Below are 14723 nucleotides of genomic sequence, written 5' to 3'. Positions count from 1 at the left end.
AGGAGCTGAGCGACTTGCTCTTAGAGCAGTACCGCGGTGAGATTGAAGAGCAGAAGAAGGCTCTGAGGGAGAACGAGCTTCAAATGGCATCATGTCATCGCCAAATGCTTGCATTCAGTTCCCAAGTCTCGTATTGGAGGCAAAGGGTCAATTTGGGAGAAAACCAGATCTGCAAGCTGACTTCCGAGCTTGAGCATATCAAAGGAGAAATGCATAGGCAAAACACAATGATCGCGAGACTTGAGAAGGAACGACGTGAGGCTGTGGATGAGTGTTCTTTTTTTCAGGCAGAGATCAGAAAGCTCAAAGCTACATACGACGAGCTGGAAATGCGGGTCGATGAATTGAGCGCCACGGATGTCACCGAGGCTGATGAGCCAAGAAAGATACGTGCCACGAAAAAAAGGCGCAGACGGCATACTAGCCAGTAGCATTGCATTCTTTCAATAGTTTAAAGGTTAATTTGATTCTTGCATTCGTGACACAGTACACCTTCAGTGAAAGGTAGTACATGCAGGGATACTGCCTAGACAAAGTGGTAGGCTTTGCACTCAAGGGTGCTGAAACCAGCCCCCGTCAGAACCTAGGGAAGCTTGATATAGTCTGCATTTCATCTGTGGTCCCTGTGAATCGTAAAATCAAAATGAAACCACCGAGGCCACCAACCCCTGGACTAGCTCTTCCACACCGTGGAGAGATCAATTCATCTGACTCTCAGACGCAAATCATGGACTTTTGGTCCAGGTTACATTCTCAAACACCAAGACTTGTCACATCGATATTTCCTACAAACCTTCATTTCCTTCTTCTTGCAGACGATGCTTGTTACCCAAAGCCATTTAACATCGCTCAAAGCTACGACATAGCTGCTCGGCAATGCCAGTCACAGGTCGAAAGCATAGTGAACCAATACAACATAAACAATACCAAATTCCGGGACACAGACTTTGATATCGAAAGTGACTTTGCTACAAGCCAGAATAATTATCTCTTCGATCTCACGAGATGCATTGATCAAACTAGCAGACGTGGTAAAGATCCCTTTGTCAAGGGATTGCCACGGTCGTCAAGCCGGTACTCCAGCCATAGCAATCAAGACGATGACACATCCCTCCCCGGCTCAGTTCATCGCATTCCTTGGATTTTTGAAAATCCACAATTCACTGTAGGTGGATTTTCAAGCTCGGATATTCAGCAGGGGAATAGCGGTGACTGTTGGTGGCTTGCTGCGTTAGGCACCATTGCTCATCGGGAGGATTTGATGAACAAGATCTGTGTGGCGCGAAACGAAGAGGTAGGAGTCTATGGCTTCGTATTCCATAGAGATGGAGCCTGGATCTCAACAGTAGTTGATGATAATCTTTACCTGAAAGAGCCGGATTTTGACAAGGAGACATATGACGCTACGGGCAATAAAGCCAGACATCACCGCAAACAGAAACAGTCCAACTCAGAAGCTCTCTTCTTTGCCAAGTGTATAGATCCAAATGAGACCTGGCTTCCGTTGCTTGAGAAGGCAGTGGGTAACTTCCCTCTTGACTGATAGGTACTCAGCTAATGCCGAAGATAGTTCGCCAAAGTCCACGGCGATTACCAAGCCCTAGATGGAGGATGGGCTGGCATTGCAATGGAGGATCTCACTGGCGGTGTCGCTACACTTATTGCGACCAATAGTATTCTCGATAAAGAACGACTCTGGCGTGAGCTCCTCTCTTGCGGTATCGTAGGTGGAGAATTTCTTTTCACATTGTCGAGTGGCCCTGGCTTTAAGCACCGAAACGGAATTGTCTTGAGCCATACCTACTCTATACTCGAGGCTATCGAATTGAAGAAGGAGCATGGCGGCATGACTCGATTGCTTAAAATTAGGTTAGTGCTGGCCGGCTGGCCGCTTGGCATTTTGCTGTCTCTTACCACTCCTTCTCTTCTGAATAGATGTAGCGTGCTGACATACGCGAAGGAACCCCTGGGGCCAAAGGTCAGATACTGGCTATGGGGAGTGGTGTGGTGCATGGGCGGATGGTTCTAGGGAATGGAATACCTATACAATAGATGCACTTCATCACGAGTTCGGTGATAATGGCATCTTCTGGATGACTTATGAAGATGCTATGGAGAATTTCGATTATATGTACAGGACTCGACTTCTACATCACGGGTGGACTATGGCACAGAAGTGGATGAGTACTCTTGTGCCATGGCTGCCAGGATTTCTAAAGAAAAAGTTCATTATCGATCTTAAAGACAAGAGCACCGTAATTATCGTTCTATCTCAGGTATGTTTTGGTCACTTTTTTGATTCACACAACTAAAGACTCGGCAGCTAGATGATCGGTACTTTCCAGGGCTTCAAGGAGAGTACGACTTTACCCTTCATTTCCTCCTACGACCTACTATCTCCAAGATCGATATTTGTCGAGTTTCTCCATGTCATCTTGGCGACGGTCGATCGATTAACTGTGAACTCACCCTGAAGACAGGAACATACGAGGTTATCCCAAAAATCATCGCTGAAAGGAATGGCCTCGGCCAAGTGGATGAAACAGTTAAGCTGGCTGCAAGTAGGAATCCGCAGAAGTTATGCCAAGTTGGGTTGCAGTACGATCTTGGATATGCCAAAGAAGGAGTCATAGACCCCAGCCAGCAACTCGAACAGCCTCCTCCCAGCGATCTAAGAGCAAAGAGCGCAAACTTGAGGTCTAACTTTTCTCAAGATAAGAGTCTGGAACATTGGAGTCCAGTCTGCGTTATCGGCTTGCGAGTCTATGCTGAGCACCCCAACTTTGTTATCAATGTTATATAGCCAATACCCAAACAGCCCAACATCTGAGCCAGAAACACAGTATATACACCTCAAATATCATCCTGGTTATTAAGAGTTCTCAGACCTAACTTGCAACATCTAATTAGCAGCTAACTATGTAATTAATTACTGCCTATAAGGGGCTTTAGGCTGCTAGCACAGGTGATAAGGACATAATATTCTTTTTTACTTCACAAGCTTCTACCAAAAAGGCTTCCACAATGTTGATTGGCAGCGTTAGAGACAGAAAGACAAGAGGTATTGAATAAATTATATCCTATTAGCTTAATATATCTTGTAGATATTACATGCTTCAAAGAATTACACTAATGCTAAATCTGTGTTTTAAAAACTTCTTTTTATATAAGATATATACTCTATAGAACTATCACGGTCAAATACTGACCCGGCCTTTCTGACTCCCTATACCCGCTACATTAACCCTCAGACCTAAAGTTTAACGTTTGTTACATTGCATCCCTCCAATAATCATAGCTAAAGCATTCATGGCGAGAAAATCCAGGCTGTCCGCTACCTGTTATGTTCAATTAGAAAAGGCTTGGGTAGTGTCAAACATTCTTACATTCATGCCACAAAGTATCCATATCCTTCATGCATGAGGATTTTGGGATATCTATGCTTGGGTGAGGCTTTTTGCATGTTGACCGCGATCTGATGGAAAAGTTATGCCAGATTCCGTCCCTGAGGTAATTGCGTTCCAAGGTTGTGTTCCCCTTCAACGGACCTGACTTCTCTACAAAGAGACAAAACTGCGATGATAAACCCTGGAAGGACTGCAAGGGTAGAGGTTGCCCGATAGGTAGGTAGAGACAGCCAACAAGAGGTGCATCACCAGATCGCTTTTCTATGTTTGGCGGTCCCATGCCAACTGGATTCATTCCAGCAGGATCAACTGCATCAGGTAGAGGAGTGCTTGTAGTAGAAATAACGGTACGGGTGCAAAATAGGATAAAGAACCAGCTATAAAACTCCATTTTGCTGAGTTTATCCAATGACTCCTCTTGTATACCATAGGGATCTGGTGTATTCTTATACTGACTTCCTAATGGTGTGGATCCATCGCGCTGGGGTGCTGAAATAGGTTACCCAGCACACCCAAAGTGCCTGAAGCAGCCTCCCCCCCCACCTCTCCCCCGGGGAGCCAAAACTGTCTACCCTGGATACATCAGGGGTCTAGTTTCAACGCCGCTTTTCAGAAGAATCAGCGGTACTCAATCCACGTCATCTTTGTAATCTTAAGTAAGGTAAAATCCTCAGAATTTTTTAGCAATGAATAAGCTCCACTGCAGAAGATCTATTCATTCGCTACAGTTGTCAACCTCATGCTGCTACTTGCTTTCAATATTGCTGTCTTCTTTGCAAAGCTGGTCTTTGCAAAGAACCAGGCTGATAATCCTACGACTAGCCCAACCACGCCGGCTCATATACTTGTTGGGTTTCCCAAGCATATCTCTGTCGCCAACAAGGTACAAGGGTTTCCATTCTCTATTGACGAAGAAGTTACTGGCATACCTTCGTGGATGACTGTTAGCTATCCAAACTTGCTTTATGCTGTTGACGAGTCGTCAAATGCTCTTACACTCTTCGAACTTAACCTTGTAAGTGACGAGATAACAGCAAAAAGTTCAAAAGAAGGTAGCTCCGGCGTCGTCCACTTACAGTTCAATACTGATAATACCCGACTTGTCGGTTGCGCGTATGGTAATGGTACCATTGATATCTGGAACACTACAAACGGCAATCTGGGACTCATCAAAACCATTCCCTCGCCAGGGCAGCCAGGTCCTGATAAAGAACGACAAGCAAGCCCTCACCCCCACCAGGCAAACCTTGATCCAACTGGCCGCTTTTTTGTTATTAATGATCTTGGTACAGATTCTATAGTGGTTCTTGACTCCAATGATGATACTTTTCAGATAGTGAATATCATTCACATCTCGCCACAGGGCTGCGGCCCTCGACATGGCGTGTTCTATCCCCAAGGAGCATTCAGAGCGACCCATTATATTCTTGTCTGCGAGATCAGTAATAAGGTCCTTGTCTATACAGTATCGTACCGCGAGAACTCCCTGGATCTTACACAGATCCAAAGTACTTCGACATTTGGTCCTGAATTACCACCCGCCAACTCATCCAGTGCTGCTGCTGGGGCAATCGTGTTAGCGGCAGATAACAGGCATTTGTACGTTTCTAATCGACAAACGGGGAATTCTACAGACTCTGTTTCCCATTTCGAGATTAGTCACTTCAATTCTACCTTCCTTTCACTTCGGTTTGTAGGCTCTGCTTCTACATATGGCATTTCCCCGCGTATGATGAGCTTCAGCCATGGGGATCGATACCTGCTCATAGCCAACCAAGCGGGAGGCTTTGGCCTCGTGGCTCTTGAACGGCGCTTGGATGGCACGCTCGAGGCAGAGAATCCCATTTCTGTGTTGGGGGGGCCCGACTTTACACCCCAGTTTGTCCAGCAGATCACTTAAAATGCATGCGAGAATCAGAGGGGTGCCCTATTTGTTTGGACTTAGGAGGGTGAAAGGAAGGAATAGTGTGGTTTTACAACGAAGAACGTAGACCTAAAGCCTGATAGAGTTGTCCCGTCCCGCCCCGGTGGTACTGAGCTATAAACTATTATCACACAGTTCCGTCCCATCTTACCAAGGCCAAATACATTGGCGTGCTCTGTTTTGCTATCACCTCCTTGTGCGTCTTCTTGAGGAACATCTCGTAGAGTCGTCTCTCATCAGCAGCTTTTCCACTACTATCGATGTAAGGGAACCCCCTTGGCCGCTGGTAGTTTGACCCTAGGAGCTGTTTATAATACTCGCTTTTATGTACCTCTAGCAACTCTGCCTTTTTGTCTGTGACAGAAATAAACTTGTATATTGCTGTCCCGAGGTTAGCTAAACAGGATGACCTTTTTAATCTAAGGGGCTTGTATATTTTGATAGTAGATAATCGTTTCTACAGGTCATTCCAGCTCTCCCACTGGTCATCTGGTGTTTCTACAGTCAGGTCAATATCTTCTTTACCCAATAAAGTCCCTTTAGCTAAGCCTCCTGTAAGGCTAACGGTAGAAGCATATCGCTTATTGCCTTTCACAAATGTTATTGGAGGGATATCCTGTATCTATTTGGTATTTACAGCAAGGCCAAAGAGGCATATAATTCAAGATTTGTCGAGCATCCCAACAAAACCCCTTCGTCACACGGTCCATGATCTATGTAAGCTCCCTGTGGGGAGGGCTTACAGTAGTCAGCTGTCTTTACCTTAGCATATGTCATGACTCTATTTTAGGGTTTGGCATGACATCCTGCTAAGGAACTGTCTCACTGCTACCTCGTTCGATCCTGCATGTGAACGTTAGGCGCAACCATCCACTTGTAGGTTTGACAGTAGTGCTGACTACCTTCTCCCTGTCGTCCTATGACAAAACATACGACGACTGCCCTTTCGGGTAGGTCAAAGTCCCGGGCCGACCTTGATTTTCGCATACCCGGGGATAAGGGTCCATCAGACTACCTCGTATCTGGCATTGAATGCCTTTGCAATAGGTGAGTGAGGGGGGTTATATTGGGCATTAGCGACAAAGTTTCCCTCCTGATACGCAAGAAATACCCTCTCAATGCGAAGGCTCGCTTTACACAACTTATCTTAAGATCCTTTCAAATCTAAGTATTCTTCCATTATATGTATATCAGCTACAGAAACATGATATTTACATACTTAAGTACCCGTTTCTCTTCTAGTTCTCGGAGATTTCATGGCAGAAACCCTACGGTCGATGAAATTCATAACCCATGCTCGATCTGACTTTGTCCTCGCTCTACATGCCATACTCTCTGATACCCTTTGTATTGACTTTGCAATCATGGCGCTGTCAGACCCGTTCAAAACATGCCCTGTGAGTAGCTGTCGAAGTTGACGCGGGTCAAGATCAAGCCCTGGGATCACGCCCTTGACTCTTGAATGTCTCACAGGTATTGACGGGTTATAACTGGCCGCAACAATCGGAATGTTGTACTCCTCAATTACCTTTTCGATTACATCCGCTGCTTTGACAGGTATGTACCCATCGTCGTACACTGTAACAACGAATGCACGAACTCCATCCTCAGCGGCCAGCCTTACCAGCCTCCCATCAAACCCAGAATAAGATGTTAGTATAGTAACCTCTGGAGGTGAGTCGGTTGGCAGATAACCATTGATATCGATCTTTTCTGTTGTATAGCATTCCGAGACGTCCCTTAACGAGACTTTGCCATTCTTTATGCTCCCCATCGACGAACCAAACCCGACATCAAAATAACCATCTTTTTTGCGAAGGCCCCATGGGAGACCAATTGTATCACCTATGACCATAGCAACCTCATTATTCTCTTCATTCCATCGCGGCGTAGACGCTAGTATTGTCGCGTGGATGATATTCTGGCGCCCATCTGAATCCTGAGCTGTGTGTGGTTTGAAAGCTGCTGTAGCGACAATCGGTTTGTTGCTTTTGATAACGAGGCTCAAATGTACAAGGAGTTCATTGAGATTGCTTGTGCCAGTAGAAACCACAACTCCATCTGAAACCTCTAGTTCTTCTTTGATCTTTTGGGTAATGGCCAATATGTGTGGTAATGTCATATCGACGCTGTCAATCGACATGAACTGCTTAGGGACAACATTGGCAATTCTTCCCAAGGTTGGTTTGATATCCTCAATGACATCCTCAATTGGTATTGCCCCAGACTTATAATGTGTTGTATTTCTTGCAGATTCTGCTGCACCGCTAATCGTCCCTCCGAGGTGTAGAAGGGTGATTTTGCAGAGCACATCAAAAGTGAGCTCCACGAAGAGTAACAAGACTAGACCAAGGGAAGTTCTCATGGCGAAACTTTCTGATTTCAGTAAAGGATTTTCCAAGGGTAAGTTAAGTGATTTTCATTCAGCAGAACTACTGGCTTCTTTATACCCAAGTCGGAGGTTGAGCCCTCGCATATTGCGCAACATCCGTGGCATCAGCAGGTCAGCATTGAAAATGTCGAAACCAAAGCTCATTCTTACATCCAGCATCCTAGTTCCCTTCGTCCAGGTAACAAGGGTTTTAACTTTTAATTATCTATAATAACGAAATTATAAATATATTGCGTACAAATATTCAGCATTGCGTTCTGCTTCCACTACTCTGTGACTCTGTCATAATGTGCTATGAACTTACTGATCTCCCTTTGTTATTGGGAGTTGAATTTGGCCAATAGTTGAGACTCACTACGCCCCGCACGTCGTGATCTTCGGTCTGCTTTCAAGACAGATAGAAAGTTTGCCGATATTTCCATCAAGGGTTGAAAGTCTTGTACCTTGTCCAACGCCATTGGCGAAACCTTCCAGGTTTCCTCACAAGCCCTGTATATGTTCCTGGCGAGGCTCTTCCATGTTTGCGCTAAGCTAATTATTGCACTGGCGTTGGCGAAACTCTGCGCCATCTTATTGAATGCTTCATCCATGGAGAAGAGCTTTGCAACAAGTCGATAATACTGACGCTCATTCCCCTCAAGCTCCACAGACGAAATAAAGGCGATGAGCCCAAGGCCAAGAATTATCAGCTCGAAGTTACGGACGTATGCACCGAGCTTCAGGCATGCAACGTACTGAGTTTGTTCAACGCTGTCGTCTAGCTCTTCTCTTCTGCTTACTGATTAGATTTCTCAGTTGGACTATAGCAGGGGCAGCTTACCTCGCCTTATCTCGTTTCGCTTTTACTTCCTGCATCTTCTTTGCCAGAGGAATAAAAACAAAATAGGAAGTGGATCCCATGAAACAAAGGACAGCTATCACAATGAAAAGTGCGAGCCACCAAGGTAACAGGATATTCAAAGCTTCACCGATTGCCACTGCTGTAGGCAATGCCTTTAACACAATGCCCTTCAAGACGGTGTCTAGAGAGAGCGACTTTGCGGCAGCTTGCGATGTCAAGGCCTGTCCCTGAATCAAACAAAAATATGACACGTTTTCCAGTGTTGGCTGTAGATGACGCCAACATCCGGCCTGGAGATGGTCGCAAATGAAGGGGAGAAGGAATCGCCAGATGGAAAATAACTTGTGGAAATGATTGCCACAAATAGCATCAAGCGATTTGAAAATCACAGAATCAAGTAAGGGGAGTATTCCTAGCATGATACAAGCCAAGAACTTAACGCAGAACGGTAAGGAATAATGGAAATTGACCGTGTCGCGAACGGGACCAGCCAAAAGAGGTGTTTCTTCATTCATGATGTTCGATGATGTATGGTGAAAAGACGCCATGGAAAAGATGGCAGCGATCCTCTCTATTTATCTACATATTATACAAGCTGGTGCGGAGCATGCCCTACTATCCAACATTTTCTGCCATAGGATTGAGAAGATCATGACATCCTTGCAATTTACAGAAACATATCCAGTCATAGGTTGACCTTGCTAATCTGGTGCGCTACCGTGACGTCTTACATTCATGCCTCGATCTTCCTCAGGGTCAACCTTTAGGCCTCTACCAGCCGGCCCAATGAATCTTTTCCTGTTTTGAATCTACACATACGATCTACCGTGTCGAGTTTGAGATTCTATCGTGAGTTCAAACCTATTTTGCGATTCACTGGAAAGACTAGGAATGATTTGCAAGTATAATCACAACGACATAGAGGGTATACACGTTCAGCATAAGCAGATCCCTAGAGTTTCTTGAATGTACTCCCTCCATATGACCTTTGTTGATCAAGAATATTTCCTGCTCTTTCTGTCTGTAGAATTGGCATCGAGTCATCAATTAGGGGGACTTGTTCCACATTCTGAAGTAGACGCCTTCATGTTTCAGCAGTTCATCATGAGTACCTTCTTCAGCAACTTCACCATGACCTTCTTCTGAAAGTCTGAGAACGACAATCCGATCCGCATTTCTTATGGTGGAGAGACGATGTCTACAAGAGTCAGAATTTCTCCTTCGTCAGCAGAACAGAGGATGACTTGCGTGTTGATGACCACCATTTTGGTCTTACCGAGCTCTTTGACAGCCTCCTTGATGATATCTTCCAGTTCGACATCTTGAGAGCTCGTTGGCTCATCCAATAAGATCAGATCGCCCTGGTGTGCGAATACACGCGAAAGTGCTAGTCGTTGCTTCTGTCCTCCAGAAAGTGTACTATGAAAGAATTTAAAGGTTAGTACAGATAGTCTTTGGCGTGTCCAACAGCTAAAACTATAACTTACTATCCTCCCTGGCCTACCATGGTGCTATATTGTTCTGGTAGTTTCATGATATCGTCATGAATTCCTGCTTTCTTACAAGCCTCTTGGGCTTCTTCTTCGGAGATTCCTTTACAGTCGAGCCGAATGTTATCATAGACACTCTTCTCGAATATGTGGGGACTCTGCTCCAGGACAGCAGTATGCTCCAAAAGTCTACAGTTGTTCTCAAGTGTAAGTTGTATGCTTGGCATATCTAGGAGGGATTCAACTCACCTTTTCTTTTCCACGTCTTTGAGGTCTTGGCCATTTCGCTCAATATTTCCCCTCACAGGGTCATATTGCCGTAATAACAGCTTGAGAATTGTTGTTTTCCCTGCGCCAGACCGGCCGACAAGCGCTGTGGTCCTCCCTGGCTGGAATGTTAGATTCAGGTCTCTCAGCACATACTTGTCTGGTATATAGCTAAAGGAAACATTTCTGAATCTTATACCAGCCCCAGTCAGGCCACTTGTCCCGTTTCGAATTTTGGGTACGATCTCAAGCATGCGGCGAAGTCGGTCTGCTGCCACGAACTTATCGAAGGCATTCTGGAAGCCATTGGAAAAGAATTGGATGGGATCCTCCAAGTGCTTCCGATAGAAGAGGAATAAAATAGCTCGAGGTAATGCCTCCACCAAGCTTCCGCTGTTAAGAAGGAGGAAACTCATGTTGCCGATTCCGGCAATGGTACTCAGAAGACCGAGACCCATGGTCCAGTACGCGGCATAACTATGGCTTCTTAACAATGACGTGCTCTCGGCATGTGTAGCTTCTGTATACATCTCGATTTCGTGACCAATTTGTCCGTGTGAGTAAATGCTTTCCCAGGCCTGTAACGCGGTCTGTCCTATTTGTCTTGCTTTTAGGATGCAAGCTGTATGCAGGTCGAATATGGGCACTGCGCCACGCTTCACACGGAGGGTAATGATGATTTCGACGGCGATTGAGAAGGTTTGCAGGAGCCATATTTGGGGGCCAAGCTTCCACAATATAATGGCGCTGGCCATGGCCAGTTCCAAGATCTGTGCAGGCGATTCATGGAAAATGAAATCAAAACATTCGCAAACATTAGTGCCCATCGTAGCCGCAGTGTTCATTATGACAGGATTGTTGGCAGAATGGAAGGCCGCATCTTGTCCCATTAGTCGATCGAAGGCGGAAGCCTTCACCCGCGCGTTTCGGTCAAGTTCAAAATGTTTCCATAAGAGCATCCGCTGACAACGAAGACCATTCCATCCGCCAAACCAAGATGACAATTGATAGAACACCCATACTACAATAGCCTTGTTGATAGGGGGCTCTTCTAGCAGAGTGCTGAAAAAGTGGGCGTAGAGGAGGGGTTCGGTGAGATTGCATATCACCTCACAAAGCCTCAGTGGGATAGCTGACAAGGCGCAGAACTTTTTCCACCTCCATGGCATATCCTTCGGCCAAACCCAGCTGCTGAAAACCCAGAACTTTTTTATCCATGGCCAATACCCTCCGGCCTCATCAATCGTGTCTTCGATGCTTTGGTTCACTATGGCCAGTTCCGGCTCTTGCTGTTCTAGGGCTCTGTTCTCGTCGACATCGTCGGTACTCGCGGTATTGCCGATATCGAAATAACGGCCACGATCAGGATACATGTAGACCGGGAAGAGAAATATGACGTGGGAAAGTCGTAAGCATATTGTCGACAGCTTAAATGCGAAAGTTCGAGAATAATGTGATAGTAAAAGATCTATGACAGCAAGCACATCAAAGACGGTCATAAAGACCCAGGACAAAAGATATGCCCTTTTCCCCAGTTTCTGAGTCTTTCTCTCTCTATCTGTGGCAGGACAAACATGACTTGTCTCTGCTGCTACCGAAAGCGTATAGGCTATGTTCGCGAAGAGCTGCAGGGCTTGGGGCATCCCACCAGCATAGAAAAATTCAACAAGCAAGTTGATGATGCAGATGATGAGGTTCACAGACAAGAGATAGGCGGTGGTCTTCAAATTCCGCCAGCATCTCTCAGCTGGTTCAAATTGGGCCGCTGTAACACATAAGCCTATTGCTGTAGCGGAGAAGGCCTGGGATATTGCAATGACGAGATGAATATCCCACATGGCTTCTAAACAAAGAGGAATCTTCAAGAATGGCGTGTTTGTGAGCAAAGAGAGCGAAAATAAATGTGTACAGATGGAAAGCACTGGGAGAAAGGAAAAGCGACTGGTATTTATATTAGAGAGAGTTTGCTAGCTTCGGAACGGTGACCTACAGCCATCAGCCCTCCAGTAACTGTGTCCCTCAAACGTATCTCAACCTCCAATTCACCACTGTAACACTGACCCCATCCTTGGCATTCATTCGGCTGTAATGCGATATATCTAGAGTCGTGGCGTAGGCGGTGAAGTATTTCTTTACATCTCTTGTTCCATCTGCCACGTCAGCGTTAGGGGATCTGAATTCGCTTTTAGAAGGTAAGAATTCTCAAGACACTGCGCTGGGATTAGTGAGCTCTGTCGACAAAATGTCGGTGGGCTTTAGGTGTCGCGTTCTCCGTGTCAGTGTCTTTGCCACCTACAGTATCGGCGAGACTTTCATGTATGAGTTTTTTCTTGATTCGTGGTTATTACTGCGGTTAGCATGGGTCCTTCTTTGCGTTCATTACTTTAAAACCATATGGTGCAGGGCAGAGATATAATAGACAATTGAATAACATGTCAGGGGTCCTGTCTTGCCAAGAATTTGCAATGCTTGTGAATAGGGAATTACAATGGTGATGAAAACAAAAAGAAATGTTTTATAATAGTTCAGCGAGTCAATAAAGGGGTTAAGTCGATGGCTTTTTGCAGACGATGGCCAGGCGTGTCATGTAAGGCTTAACTGTTGTCTTTTTCAACTCATTGCGCAAACCTGCGGCAAACATATAACATCTCTCCTCGCTCCAGCCCAAGTTCTCAACGGCTAGACGAAGGATGGACCCTTCGATATCATCAACAGATTCCAGCCAAGCTAGCTGTCCTAATTCCCCCTGCTGCTGCGAAGGTTCAATCGGTACCTGCAATACCTCATACTTAGTTGTCGTGAAGGTTCTCTGCACGCCAGAAACTTACATCGTAGGGATATTCCCTGATTTCACTGAAGCCAGCAGCTCGTAGCGAATTAAGCAGTATTCCAGATTGGATAATGTCGAATCGCGCCCCTCGCTCTGCACCTGCCTTTCGAAACAGGTCTCCCCATTCCTTCATAAAACTGTTCTCCGGAAGCTCTGCCTTTGCTTTGAACTGAATGGTCCCTTCATGGAACTCTGCAACGCCTCCAGGTTTCAAGACATTAAAGATCTCTTTGGCAAACTCGCCCCAGTTGCTGATCCTCCCTTTGAGGTCGCGGAGATGTACAAAATCCCTTGAGGACTTTTCAAAGGTTCGAAGATCAAGGCTTTCCACAATGCCACTAGACGAACGTTAGCATCAATTACGCATAAGACATCTACGTAGCCTCACAAATCAAGATTAGGCGGGACAAAATCAGGCGCCAGAGGCAACAGATCAATACTGATAACTTCAAGGCCAGGATGCTCATCTGCAAAGTCCCTTGGATAGAGTTAGTCACTAATAATACCATTCGAATCGTATGAAGACATCATACATAGCCCAACTACCTAGATGACTGTGTTAGCATACTTCTCGGATCTTGAAGAGGGTCATACATACCACTTGCTGTTCCAACATCAAGCACGCGCTTATAGCTTCTATTAGCGAGGCCACCAGCGAAGCTGGTAGAAGAGATACTGACCCGATAAGTAGAAGGAATTGGTGTTATGCAAATGTCGAATAATCTTGAATAAATCTTGTGACTGGCATACCGAGTCAATATAGGAAATTCAATGAGGATACGCACGAACCATAGGTCCCAAACCTCAGCTCTCTTAGTATCATGTGGCTGCCTGTTTAGTCGACTTAGCAAAGGTCGCTTGAAGCAGAAAATCTCCCTTACCATTCATTGATCGGATATTCCCGTCCCCATAGGGTCTTGATTTTAATATCTCCGGGATTAATTGTCTCCCAGGAACATATGCTCTCTTCATCTCCAACACCTTCATCTATGTGGCCTTCATTGATGAGATCATTGTCTGTTGTACTTCTATCTCCAGTGATGTCGGCTGCCGTGGGATTTGTTGCGATATCGCCGTGGAAGGTGTTATCATCTTCAATCGCATCATCGAGTATCCTATCTGGTTTGTTCTTCTTGGCTGTAATATCGAGAATTCCGCATGTATCGTTCCAGATTTGTTCGGTCGAATGAAGTGTCCCACGGTCGCAATGTGTGCCCGTGTCTTCGCGTCCCAGCGCGTCTGAATGGGATCGTTTGCGGCTGATGCTGTGGGCAACTGACAAGATCGAAGGCTGAGCCTGTAGGAGCATCGCGGCGAGGTGAGACAGAAGAACGTCCAGGAAGAGGCACAAAAAAAAGTGACAAAGAAAGCGGAGAGACGCTCAGAATGAGGTAGTGCAGAAGGTGCCATTAAACGGTGTATTTATGCTTCTTATGGCCAAGAATGGTAAAAGACCCTAAATTCTCAGGTACTCTTGGTCGAACAACAGCGTGACATACCGATTGTCCAGGAAAACTGCGCGGTTCAGACGGGCTGAACACGCTAGTGTCGTCGGCCGCTTGTATTGCAATT

General features: G+C 45.7%; 6 protein-coding genes across 6 annotated transcripts; 2 read left to right on the top strand and 4 right to left on the bottom strand.

Moving 5' to 3' along the window:
- Positions 1 to 643: 643 nt before the first annotated feature.
- FOXG_16049 (uncharacterized protein) lies at positions 644 to 2803 on the top strand (the record flags this gene model as incomplete). Its single annotated transcript, XM_018396124.1, has 4 exons — positions 644 to 1519; positions 1571 to 1869; positions 1961 to 2276; positions 2324 to 2803. 4 exons carry the CDS (start codon positions 644 to 646, stop codon positions 2801 to 2803), a joined length of 1971 nt encoding a protein of 656 aa, XP_018256419.1.
- Positions 2804 to 4146: 1343 nt separating this feature from the next.
- On the top strand, positions 4147 to 5307 carry FOXG_22212 (uncharacterized protein; the record flags this gene model as incomplete). Its single annotated transcript, XM_018402610.1, has 1 exon — positions 4147 to 5307. One exon carries the CDS (start codon positions 4147 to 4149, stop codon positions 5305 to 5307), a length of 1161 nt encoding a protein of 386 aa, XP_018256418.1.
- Positions 5308 to 6550: 1243 nt separating this feature from the next.
- Positions 6551 to 7696, bottom strand: FOXG_22211 (uncharacterized protein; the record flags this gene model as incomplete). Its single annotated transcript, XM_018402609.1, has 1 exon — positions 6551 to 7696. The coding sequence occupies one exon, from the start codon at positions 7694 to 7696 to the stop codon at positions 6551 to 6553; it is 1146 nt and encodes a 381-aa protein (XP_018256417.1).
- Positions 7697 to 8040: 344 nt separating this feature from the next.
- FOXG_22210 (uncharacterized protein) lies at positions 8041 to 9079 on the bottom strand (the record flags this gene model as incomplete). Its single annotated transcript, XM_018402608.1, has 2 exons — positions 8041 to 8494; positions 8544 to 9079. The coding sequence occupies 2 exons, from the start codon at positions 9077 to 9079 to the stop codon at positions 8041 to 8043; spliced, it is 990 nt and encodes a 329-aa protein (XP_018256416.1).
- A 663-nt stretch (positions 9080 to 9742) lies between these two features.
- FOXG_16047 (uncharacterized protein) lies at positions 9743 to 11694 on the bottom strand (the record flags this gene model as incomplete). The annotated part of the gene is made up of 3 exons (XM_018396123.1): positions 9743 to 9983; positions 10052 to 10243; positions 10304 to 11694. 3 exons carry the CDS (start codon positions 11692 to 11694, stop codon positions 9743 to 9745), a joined length of 1824 nt encoding a protein of 607 aa, XP_018256415.1.
- A 1172-nt stretch (positions 11695 to 12866) lies between these two features.
- On the bottom strand, positions 12867 to 14460 carry FOXG_16046 (uncharacterized protein; the record flags this gene model as incomplete). Its single annotated transcript, XM_018396122.1, has 6 exons — positions 12867 to 13094; positions 13150 to 13489; positions 13540 to 13629; positions 13685 to 13697; positions 13750 to 13982; positions 14033 to 14460. The coding sequence occupies 6 exons, from the start codon at positions 14458 to 14460 to the stop codon at positions 12867 to 12869; spliced, it is 1332 nt and encodes a 443-aa protein (XP_018256414.1).
- Positions 14461 to 14723: the final 263 nt, after the last annotated feature.

The sequence above is a fragment of the Fusarium oxysporum genome, genomic scaffold (assembly GCF_000149955.1).
Source record: "Fusarium oxysporum f. sp. lycopersici 4287 supercont2.30 genomic scaffold, whole genome shotgun sequence".
Taxonomy (NCBI): Eukaryota; Fungi; Ascomycota; class Sordariomycetes; order Hypocreales; family Nectriaceae; genus Fusarium; species Fusarium oxysporum.
Note: the sequence above shows the minus strand (reverse complement) of the source record. Positions and strands in the feature narration are given on the sequence as shown.